The 12911-nt window shown below is 40.0% G+C and overlaps 1 protein-coding gene across 4 annotated transcripts in view; it reads right to left on the bottom strand.

The window, feature by feature from the left end:
* Window positions 1-9966: 9966 nt before the first annotated feature.
* The window catches only part of LOC138852356 (uncharacterized), a 35513-nt gene continuing 32568 nt past the window's right edge, over window positions 9967-12911 (bottom strand). For 3 of the 4 annotated variants that reach the window (XM_070082419.1, XM_070082420.1, XM_070082421.1), the window contains exon 5: window positions 9968-12612. In XM_070082419.1, the coding sequence (XP_069938520.1) occupies window positions 11438-12612 (1175 nt within the window). In that variant the 3' untranslated portion in view covers window positions 9968-11437. Of the gene's footprint in view, window positions 12613-12911 lie in introns of all 4 variants that reach the window. The other variant, XM_070082418.1, reaches the window with a different exon arrangement.

The following is a 12911-nucleotide window of genomic DNA, read 5'->3' on the forward strand; positions in this document are numbered from 1 at the left end:
AAGAGTAGAGTTTGTCTACATCCTCCTGAAGTTCCCTAACATCTACGTTTGAATCAATTATCCTATCTATCTTCGTGTCATCGGCGAATTTGCTCATATCACTAGTAATTCCTTCATCAAGATCATTGATATATATTATAAACAACAACGGGCCCAAGACTGATCCCTGTGGAACGCCACTTGTTACTGATCCCCACTCGGATTTAACCCCATTTATGGACACTGCTTCCTGTCTGTGAGCCATGATTCGATCCACGAGAGCACTCTTCCCCCAATGCCATGAGCTGCTACTTTCTTCAACAGTCTTTGGTGCGGAACTCTATCAAATGCCTTACTAAAATCTAAGTAAATAATATCAAATTCTTTATCGTGGTCAACAGCCTCAAAAGCTTTACTGAAAAAAGTTAATAAATTAGTTAGACAAGACCGGCCTCTCGTGAATCCATGCTGAGTATCATTAATCAAGCTATGCTTATCGAGATGGCTTCTTATAATTTGAGCTATAATTGACTCTAGTAATTTGCCTACAATTGAGGTCAGGCTTATTGGGCGGTAATTTGACGGTAACGACTTGTCCCCTGTTTTAAAAATAGGAATTACTTTAGCCATCTTTTACAGCTCTATACATCACTAGTGAGGCCTCATTTAGATTATGCTGCTCAGTTTTGGTCCCCTTACTACAGGATGGACATAGACTCATTAGAGAACATACAGAGAAGAATGACTAAAATGATTTACTGTGTAAGGAACCTCCCGTATGAAGATAGACTTAAAGCCTTAATTAATCTCCACTCTCTGGAGAGGCGTAGAATGAGGGGAGATATCATTGAAGTGTATAAGTGGATGACGGGCATAAACAAGGGAGACATTAATAAAGTACTGAGGGTGTCGAACCAGGTAAGAACCAGGAATAATGGATTTAAGTTGGATAAATTTAGATTTAGAAAGGACATAGGTAAGTACTGGTTTTCTAACAGAGTTGTAGATGCGTGGAACAGTCTTCCCAGTGGGGTGATAGAGGCTAGGACCTTGGGTAGATTTAAGAAGAGACTGGACAAATATATGAGTGGGAGGGGCTGGGTTTGATTGGTGTTGGGGGGTGCGGGAGTTGTTTCTTGAGTAGCTTTAGGTAGATGTCGTTTTGATAAGGACCTGCCACGTATGGGCCAGTAGGCCTTCTGCAGTGTTCCTACATTCTTATGTTCTTATGTTCTTAAAGTTTTGAGGTGGTCAGTCCCTCAGTCTGGAGAAGAGCATTGTTCCATAGTATGAAACAATATAGAGATGAAGTGACAGGATGGAGCCTTATATAGCGCCAAGAGGTGAGACGTAGGTCACTAGAAGAGGTAAGAACTCAGATGTTGGGAGGTCAGGTCCCTCTCAAATCCAGCCGTTCTCACTAGTGGAGGTTGTCGAAGTTGATTGCAGGTCTGTACCAAGATACCCTTGTGTTGCAGTGTCTGACAGATTGAACATTAAAATGGTATAAAATACCGACAGGTTGTTAGGTAAGACACATATGCAACAGTTAGGTATCTTTATTTCGAAACGTTTCGCCTACACAGTAGGCTTCTTCAGTCGAGTACAGAAAAGTTGATAGAAGCAGAAGATACTTGAAGACGATGTAATCAGTCCATCACCCTTAAAGTTTTGAGGTGGTCAGTCCCTCAGTCTGGAGAAGAGCATTGTTCCATAGTATGAAACAATATAGAGATGAAGTGACAGGATGGAGCCTTATATAGCGCCAAGAGGTGAGACGTAGGTCACTAGAAGAGGTAAGAACTCAGATGTTGGGAGGTCAGGTCCCTCTCAAATCCAGCCGTTCTCACTAGTGGAGGTTGTCGAAGTTGATTGCAGGTCTGTACCAAGATACCCTTGTGTTGCAGTGTCTGACAGATTGAACATTAAAATGGTATAAAATACCGACAGGTTGTTAGGTAAGACACATATGTAATAAAGTTGGTAGAATTACCGACAATATGTAAAGTAAAAGGACACAAGTGCAACTAATGTGACATTTATTGTGGCAACGTTTCGCTCTCCAGGAGCTTTATCAAGCCATTACAAACAATACATGGACACACAGGGTATATAAAGGCTCAGAGTGAGGTGAATACTAGTGAGGTACCATTTCGATGTTCACTAGTGGTAGTAGTAGTAGTGGTAGTGACAAAAGTAATACAATATGGTAGAGCAATTAATTCGTACATGAGTAAAAGGATATAAAAGCTATTACTTGGGTAACATAAAAATAGGTTGGACAAATATAAACTGGAATGAGGCAGCTTGTTTCAGTGTTCACTCTCTGTGCTTTGTGTAGTATAACAGGAGAGACTATGTGATGGCAGGGTTTACTGTTTTCAGGAGGATTCTTGCTAAGACTTCGGAGATGGTGAAGCTGCCGTTGTTTTGTTTAATTGTATTCGAAACAGCGATCAGTGCTGATTCAAGGCACTTGCGTGCCTTGAATGACTAAAATGATTTACTGTGTAAGGAACCTCCCGTATGAAGATAGACTTAAAGCCTTAAATCTCCACTCTCTGGAGAGGCGTAGAATGACGGGAGATATCATTGAAGTGTATAAGTGGATGACGGGCATAAACAAGGGAGATATTGTGATGAATGGTTTGAAAAACCGACAAGTTGAAGAATTGAGACACTTATGCAACACATGGGAATCTTTATTGAAGAAACGTTTCGCCACACAGTGGCTTCATCAGTCCAATACAAAGTATTGGAGGTATGAGGTAATCAGTCCCTCAACCTGGATTCGATGTGTTCAGTCCATCACTCTTGTAGTAAGTGCAGCATAGGGCCAGAGAGGTGGCTTATATACTGCGGTGAGATGAGTTGAAGCAGGAGGAGGCGGGATCTTAGTGGGACCTGCCACTAATGTAAGTAGGTCATCGTCCAAAGGTTTGGGCAAGCATTGAGGTCTTTGTACCAAGATTCCATGATGTTGCAGTGTCTGACAGATGTGATGAATGGTTTTGAAAACCGACAAGTTGAAGAATTGAGACACTTATGCAACACATGGGAATCTTTACTGAAGAAACGTTTCGCCACACAGTGGCTTCATCAGTCCAATACAAAGTAGAAATGGGTAAGGAGAGTAGAAGTATGAGGTAATCAGTCCCTCAACCTGGATTCGATGTGTTCAGTCCATCACTCTTGTAGTAAGTGCAGCATAGGGCCAGAGAGGTGGCTTATATACTGCGGTCCCACTAAGATCCCGCCTCCTCCTGCTTCAACTCATCTCACCGCAGTATATAAGCCACCTCTCTGGCCCTATGCTGCACTTACTACAAGAGTGATGGACTGAACACATCGAATCCAGGTTGAGGGACTGATTACCTCATACTTCTACTCTCCTTACCCATTTCTACTTTGTATTGGACTGATGAAGCCACTGTGTGGCGAAACGTTTCTTCAATAAAGATTCCCATGTGTTGCATAAGTGTCTCAATTCTTCAAGGGAGATATTAATAAAGTACTGAGAGTGTCGAACCAGGTAAGAACCAGAAATAATGGATTTAAGTTGGATAAATTTAGATTTAGAAAGGACATAGGTAAGTACTGGTTTTCTAACAGAGTTGTAGATGCGTCAGACAGTCTTCCCAGTGGGGTGATAGAGGCTAGGACCTTGGGTAGCTTTAAGAAGAGACTGGGTTTGAATTGTCATTGGGTACGAGAGTTATTTCTTGAGTAGCTTTAGGTAGATGTCGTTTTGATAAGGACCTGCCTCGCATGGGCCAGTAGGCCTTCTGCAGTGTTCCTACATTCTTATGTTCTTATCCAATTTTGCTAAATAATTAAAACCTCCCCAGGTTTGAAGAGTGTTTAACATGTGCCTTGAACATCCTGAGAGTACTTTTGCTGGGAAGATGCAAGTCCCTTATACGGTGGGTGGGTGCGGGGGGTGTGAGTCCCAACCACCTGCCTCCTGAAAAGGATCCTGTGACAAGGCTTCATTTGCCCGAAGTGCTCTTCATAACAAGGGGCTTTCTACATAGTAATGTATCATTGATGTCAGCTAGATCTGTATACCTTGTACATGTACTTGTAGAAATAAAGATATTATTATTATTATTATTATTTTTAACACATCGGCCGTCTCCCACCAAGGCAGGGTGTTCCGAAAAAGAAAAACTTTCACCATCATTCACTCCATCACTGTCTTGCCAGAAGCGCGCTTACACTACAGTTACAAAATTGCAACATTAACATCCCTCCTTATTATTATAAAATATGGCCTTTAAATAAAATTTTATACATTAAAATCCCTTAAATTCAGGGAGGTCCCTTGATGCAGGTAAGGAACTCTTGATCCAGGGAATTGGAACAGGTCTTGCCTTTGACAGAATCCGCATGACTTCCATTTCCTCTTGGTGTTGTATGATCCCAACGGGTTTAGCAGTGAAAAAGAAATACTGCACAGAGTTCTCAGAATTTGTGATCAGCAGCACCAACGTCAGCACCACAGGATAACATTGTGATCAGCAACATCAGTTTCAGCACCACAGGATAACATTGTGGTCAGCAACACCTAAGTTTAACACGTAGGATAACATTGTGGTCAGCAACACCTAAGTTTAACACGTAGGATAACATTGTGGTCAGCAACACCTAAGTTTAACACGTAGGATAACATTGTGATCAGCAACACCTAAGTTTAACACGTAGGATAACATTGTGATCAGCAACATCAGTTTCAGCACCACAGGATAACATTGTGGTCAGCAACACCTAAGTTTAACACGTAGGATAACATTGTGATCAGCAACACCTAAGTTTAACACGTAGGATAACATTGTGATCAGCAACATCAGTTTCAGCACCACAGGATAACATTGTGATCAGCAACATCAGTTTCAGCACCACAGGATAACATTGTGATCAGCAACATCAGTTTCAGCACCACAGGATAACATTGTGATCAGCAACATCAGTTTCAGCACCACAGGATAACATTGTAATCAGCAACATCAGTTTCAGCACCAAAGGATAACATTGTGATCAGCAACATCAGTTTCAGCACCACAGGATAACATTGTGGTCAGCAACACCTAAGTTTAACACGTAGGATAACATTGTGATCAGCAACATCAGTTTCAGCACCACAGGATAACATTGTGGTCAGCAACACCTAAGTTTAACACGTAGGATAACATTGTGATCAGCAACATCAGTTTCAGCACCACAGGATAACATTGTGATCAGCAACATCAGTTTCAGCACCACAGGATAACATTGTAATCAGCAACATCAGTTTCAGCACCAAAGGATAACATTGTGATCAGCAACATCAGTTTCAGCACCACAGGATAACATTGTGGTCAGCAACACCTAAGTTTAACACGTAGGATAACATTGTGGTCAGCAACACCTAAGTTCAACACGTAGGATAACATTGTGATCAGCAACATCAGTTTCAGCACCACAGGATAACATTGTGGTCAGCAACACCTAAGTTTAACACGTAGGATAACATTGTGATCAGCAACATCAGTTTCAGCACCACAGGATAACATTGTGGTCAGCAACACCTAAGTTTAACACGTAGGATAACATTGTGGTCAGCAACACCTAAGTTTAACACGTAGGATAACATTGTGGTCAGCAACACCTAAGTTCAACACGTAGGATAACATTGTGATCAGCAACATCAGTTTCAGCACCACAGGATAACATTGTGGTCAGCAACACCTAAGTTTAACACGTAGGATAACATTGTGATCAGCAACATCAGTTTCAGCACCACAGGATAACATTGTGGTCAGCAACACCTAAGTTCAACACGTAGGATAACATTGTGATCAGCAACATCAGTTTCAGAACCACAGGATAACATTGTGGTCAGCAACACCTAAGTTTAACACGTAGGATAACATTGTGGTCAGCAACATCAGTTTCAGCACCACAGGATAACATTGTGGTCAGCAACACCTAAGTTCAACACGTAGGATAACATTGTGATCAGCAACATCAGTTTCAGAACCACAGGATAACATTGTGGTCAGCAACACCTAAGTTTAACACGTAGGATAACATTGTGATCAGCAACATCAGTTTCAGCACCACAGGATAACATTGTGATCAGCAACACCTAAGTTCAACACGTAGGATAACATTGTGATCAGCAACATCAGTTTCAGCACCACAGGATAACATTGTGATCAACATCAGTTTCAGCACCACAGGATAACATTGTGATCAGCAACATCAGTTTCAGCACCACAGGATAACATTGTGATCAGCAACATCAGTTTCAGCACCACAGGATAACATTGTAATCAGCAACATCAGTTTCAGCACCAAAGGATAACATTGTGATCAGCAACATCAGTTTCAGCACCACAGGATAACATTGTGGTCAGCAACACCTAAGTTTAACACGTAGGATAACATTGTGATCAGCAACATCAGTTTCAGCACCACAGGATAACATTGTGGTCAGCAACACCTAAGTTTAACACGTAGGATAACATTGTGATCAGCAACATTAGTTTCAGCACCACAGGATAACATTGTGGTCAGCAACATCAGTTTCAGCACCACAGGATAACATTGTGGTCAGCAACACCTTAGTTTAACACGTAGGATAACATTGTGATCAGCAACACCTAAGTTCAACACGTAGGATAACATTGTGATCAGCAACATCAGTTTCAGCACCACAGGATAACATTGTGGTCAGCAACACCTTAGTTTAACACGTAGGATAACATTGTGGTCAGCAACACCTAAGTTCAACACGTAGGATAACATTGTGATCAGCAACATCAGTTTCAGCACCACAGGATAACATTGTGGTCAGCAACACCTAAGTTTAACACGTAGGATAACATTGTGATCAGCAACATCAGTTTCAGCACCACAGGATAACATTGTGGTCAGCAACACCTAAGTTTAACACACAGGATAACACTGGCCAGCAACATCAGTGTCAGCAGCCAAGTTTAACACACGTCTGCCCCAAGAAGTTTGTGTAGATTTCATTTAAAACTGTCAGCTACACGAGCAGCAAAAAAAAATAAATGGTTATCATAACCAAGATTTTTAAAGGGGTTGAGGATTAAGCCTGTGGAAGGCCTCGGTCAGATAACCAAAAGCTCCAGAGACAGGTCATCACATGACTAAAACCCGCGTCAGGAAACGCTTGCCCTGTTTAAAAACCATACCACGGGCGGGGATAGAACCCGCGATCTTAACTAACTTTACATGTTTCTCACATAAAAGAAACTTTTGTGGCAGGAAAAAATCTTTGTTATACGACGTTTCACCTTCACATATATAAAAGCCTAACTTTGGGCGAGACGTATAATAATTTATTCCCATTAAAGGTGTCTGATATAGTTTACACCAGTCTGCTTAACATTGCATCTCAGGAGTCAAGGATATTTTAGTCCCTAAGTTGGGGATTACATTATACTCAGTGTATATAACCTGAGAGATAACCTCTAATTATGTTAAATAATATGCGGTTAATGGCATATTGTGCTGTATAGCCCTTGTGGCTTAACGCTTCTTTTTGATTATATAATAATGGCATATTGTTGGGTAGATGTTTCGCTCACCAAAGACTTTCACTTCTCGGTGAGAATTGATGAAATACATGACGACTGAAACATTGTCTCAATAAATTGCCTCAAACTAAATATTGCTTGTTAAACACACATCTCTGTATATTCTAACTTAAGTGTATATACTTCTTGGTGTTTATTACCTTGTGTTCCGAAAGGTATATATGTCTTAGTGTATATAGAGTATATTTATTACTATCATAGAGGTTAAAGTACACTAGGTGGATGGTACGTTAATAAATCGTGCAGTCGAATAGGCTTTAACGAATTTGTCCCCTCAAGGGAGGTTCCTTGATGCTGGTGAGGGGTTCTAGATCTAGGGAACTGGATCTGTGCTCCAGTTCCCAGAATTAAGCCTGAGTACCTTCCATCCCCCTCCCTACAAGTTTAACGCTTCCCCATTGATTATAATAATTTAAGGAAGTTATACTGAAAGTGCTTTCGTATAAAAAAAAAACACGAGTTACTGTATGAAAATAATCAGATTATTTTAATTTCATAGAAAAAGGAAATGATTTAGATCTATAATTTACTAACAAATTTGTTGTGGTAAATGTACACATAATTTTAGGACTTAAAATAAGGAAAGTCTGCCTTTTTTTATTGACGAAAAATTGATCTCCAAAGTTTAGGATGGAAATTATATTACGTTTATTTACATACTTTATTTTTATATATAAAGATGCATGCAGATTATGCGGCGCAGTTCTGGTCTCCTTATTACATAGTGGATAAAAATGCATTAGAGGAAGATGAGGATGACAAAATTAATCCATGAAATAAGATTTTTTTTATATGAAGTTGAGTAAGAGTCTTGAATCTACATTCTCTTAGAAAACTTGTGAGTGGAGATCTAGGTGAAGTTTGGATACCAAAGGAGATACAGATAGGCTGCTGAGGATATCTAGATAGAAATAGGCTGCTGAGGATATCTAGACAGAAATAGGGTGCTGAGGATATCTAACCAAGAAATAACTCGAATCACTGGATTTTAAGTTAGATAAATTCAAACTTAGAATGGATATGTGAAAATACTGGTTGAGACGAGTGGAAGAGTCTGTCAAATAGTGCTCGATTCTAGACTGGTACTATTAGGCTGGTTAAATATATGAGAGTTGAGTTTGAAAATAACCAGCATAGTATGGAAATAAGTCACTGTCTGACTTTTTTGGGTTATCCCAGGTTCTCTACACATATGCTGCTATGTATGATAATCTATGCAACTATATTTGTGTATACCTGAATAAACTTGCCTACTTAGGCCGACTGCAGCCCTTCAATCTTGTAAGCACATTTACCTTTCACCTTGATAATAGTGAAGAGTTATTAATCTCTTCTTCTCGGATCAAACCTAATTGCCTACCATTGCCCAGGCTCTGTTACGACCCTTATGGGTTTGGCACTTGTCCATGAATATAATTCTTAATGTATTTAAACCGAATTTTAAACACCAAAAACCACTAAATATACAACTTAGGAAAACTAAAGTTCATACCTAAATAATAAACTACTAAAGTAACACTTACTGTTATACAGTGGTCCCTCGCTTTTCGTAGTTCTCGGCAATCGTAAATTTCGCCAATCATAGGGGTATTTTCATATAAACATGGACTCGCTTTTCATAGGTTGACTCGCGAATAGTAGTTCGTCCAGGACGCTTACGCACGGTGTGAGCCGGGGAGGCCTCCCTACCCAGCCAGTCTGGCATTGTTTACCAGTGAGTGAAGGTCCCCTCAAGTGCTCCTACGAAATATTTCATAATATTCCACTCATTTTAGTGCTTACAAGTACTAAATAAGCTACCATGGCTCCAAAGAAAGCTCCTAGTGCCAAGCCTGTGGTAAAGGTGAGAAATATGTACAGTGACAAAGTCTTGTACCATTTTAGGGAAGTGTTAAAGAGACGCCAGAAACAGAGCTCTCTCCACAGTTACTTTGCGAGACAGGACTAGAGTGACTCTCAAGGTGGTCCTAGTGGCATTAAGAAACAGAGAAGAGAAGCAACCCCAGAGAAGCAATTGGTACCTGAGGTGTTGCTGGAAGGGGATTCCCCTTCCAAACTGTAACCAATCCAATCTCTCTTCTCCTCCAGTCTCCCATACACTAAGAAGAATCTCCAATAAAGGTAAGTGTTATGCTGTTAATGTTTCATTCATCATTTCCCATTGTATTGTTTATGTACTACATGTATATTTCATGTAATTTTTTTTTGTTTTAATACTTCTGAGTGTCAGAAACGGATTAATTTTATTTACATTATTTCTTATGGGGAAAATTGATTCGCAAATCGTAAATTTCGTTTATAGTAGCTCCTCCAGGAACGGATTAATTACGAAAAACGAGGGACCACTGTATATATATATATATATATATATATATATATATACAGTATATATATATATATATATATATATATATACATATATTGTCGTTAATTCTACCAACTTCATTACAATCCACAATCATCTCTTTCTTATCATTTGCACAACATCCAAGTACATTCAGACTTTCCACTTTGATAATTTTCTTCCTATTCTTTTTAGTAATTATTACAGGAAAAGGGGTTACTAGCCCATTGTTCCCTGTATTTTAGTTGACTTTTACAACACGCATGGCTTACGGAGGAAAGATTCTTATTCCACTTCCCCATGGATATAAAAGGAAAAGTAATAAGACCAAGAACTATTAAGATAAAATCAAAGAAAACTCAGACGAGTGTGTATAAATAAACATGTACATGTATGTGTAGTGTGAATTAAGTGTAAGTAGAAGTAGCAAGACGTACCTGAAATCCTGCATGTCTGAGACAGAAAAGACACCACCAATCCTACCATCATGTAAAACAACTACAGGTTTCCGTTTTACACTCACTTGCCAGGACGGTAGTACCTCCCTGGGCGGTTGCTGTCTACCAACCTGATTATCAGCCATTCCCCTAGTGCTCTATAACCCGTGCTAGTTTCGCGCTTCCCCTAACTGTAATCTGTCTTCATGTTAGGTTACTTGTTCGTATTATCTCCGGCCACCAGCATGAAGGGATAGTATTAAGAGTGAAATTTTAATGTGTGCGACTGGAGTGTTTGATTGGCTGGTACATTTGCTCAGTGTGTATGATAGATGGGAAGGTACCGAAGGATGGGCAGAGGGCTCGTGACGTCACTTTAAATAAAGGTGAAAATTGTGGGGGAAAAAATATAGGGCTGAAGTGTATAACATATTTGAAAGAGATTGAGAGGAAAAAGTTTAATTTTACTATGTGGTCAAAGATAAAATATGCCGAGGAAGCCATAATGTTGACTTTTAAATCTAAGTAGAACTTTGCAAGTTAACTGAAAAGGCTATTTAGAGAGAGAACCTCATTGACTACCCATACGAGTTTAGCTCATCCACCCAAATATAATAATTTACTTGCTGGGGGAAATGTGCAAAGGAAGGTTTTGAATTGCATAGTAGTCGTTATCGTTATAGCTGTGTTTGTTTACGTCTGCAACGAGTGACTGTAGAAAGACACAGTTGGTTTAGAGAGAGAGGAGGCAGTGTTACCACCGCCGCACAAGAGTGAACGGCATTTAGGTGGCACGCCTGGCGATACTCATTGTAAAATGCTTAGAGAAATACAGGAATAACGTTATTTTATTGAACAATCATTGTGGCACATCCCATCCTATAAAATTTGTATATATATATAATGCGCGAGCCCAAATTCGTTTTTTCATCATAGTTTTCTGCTTAAATATAACATTTAAATTTATAATTTCTGACTTGTAAATTTTTTTTTTACTAAAGTTTTAATTGAGCATATGCATATTTTTGTATGGTAATACATTAAAAGTATCCCTTGGCTTAGATGCATACTTACTTTCTCAGTACCTTTTTGATTTTGAAATATTTTATGATATCTTCACTGTTAACGAATTTTGTTCTGGCAGTTTTGTGTTTCTTAGTATTGAGGTGGAAGGTGATGTTATCGTAAGGATTATCGCCAGGCAGCAAACTGATTTGCGTTTTGTCACAACGGCACGCTGCAAACTTCCTCTTCAGGACGAATTCATTTTTGTACGTTGCGTCAATCCATTTGAAAACAGCTTCCACTTGATTCCCCTTGTCCATCGTCCTTAAGTGTGACGTGTGGGATTCATCTAGCAGGTGGCAACGTAGATCTGTAAACTGTTGCTCGGTGCTTCCCGGTTGCACGGCTTCGTTGCAAACACTACACTGCACTGTCAGTGGATTTCTTGAGGTAACGGTAAAGTTCACATGTATCCCAGTTTCCTTGTAATGTTTCTGCTGCAAGTTTCTTAAGAGTTTCTCTTCGAGGACTAATGTCAACAAACTGGGCTGTACTGGAGTTCGTAGGTCTGCAGGTGAAGAGTCTTCGGTTGCAGCGTCTGCGGCTGTAGCATCGGTAGCTGCAGCATCGTTAGCTGCAGCATCGGTAGCTGCAGCATCGGTAGCTGCAGCATCGCTAGCTGCAGCATCGCTAGCTGCAGCATCGTCAGCTGCAGCGTCGGCAAAAGCAGTTACAACGCCTGGTGCTGCAGAACAGTTTGGTGTAGCAAAATTATTCGTGCCAACTTGATAGTTCTGTGAGTGTTGAACGACACTTTCACCGGATTTGTGTGTTTGTTGGTAATTTTGACTGGATTCTGATTGGGCGCAGCCAACACCGGCCCGTTGTATATAGGCACGAAATTGACTGTATTGTGATCTTTGGGTATCATCGTGACTGATCTGTGACATGTCATGAACAAACTGACTGTACTCTGAGCCTTGGGAATTATTTTGACCGTTCTTTGACGTGAGGTTTCGAACCGACTGACTGAATTGTGAGTTTTGGCTTTCAAACTGGACTTGCTGGTCTGCTTTGGCACGAAATTTAAAGTACTTAGATCTTTGTGTTTGATTTTGACTGCACTGTAACTTTCGTTCACAATTTCGAGCAGTATGCTCGCGTGGGGTGGCGCCGGCCTTCTGGACGAAGAGGCTTTCTGAGCTTGATGTGTTGCCGAGGTTAGGGAAAGCCGGGGTATCTGAAAGAGAGATTAAAGTAAAGATGTAACGCATTTCTATTTTGAACCTGCAAGATTAATCTAAGAAAATAGTAAATTGGTTATTTTATAAATAGGATTTTTATTTATTTTTACTGCATAAAAATGTAAATGCCTTGCACAGAATTGTTGTAATTGTTTATCTTCTTGGATACAAGAGCAAAGAACGAGACATTACAGCTACGTTTGGTTCACTAAGAGATTTATTTTTTTAAAGTCAGTGCAAAACACTACAAGAACAGAGGATACAGAAGGCAAGAGAAGTAAAGTTAGGGAGGCGT

The sequence above is a fragment of the Cherax quadricarinatus genome, chromosome 7 (genome assembly GCF_038502225.1).
Source record: "Cherax quadricarinatus isolate ZL_2023a chromosome 7, ASM3850222v1, whole genome shotgun sequence".
Taxonomy (NCBI): Eukaryota; Metazoa; Arthropoda; class Malacostraca; order Decapoda; family Parastacidae; genus Cherax; species Cherax quadricarinatus.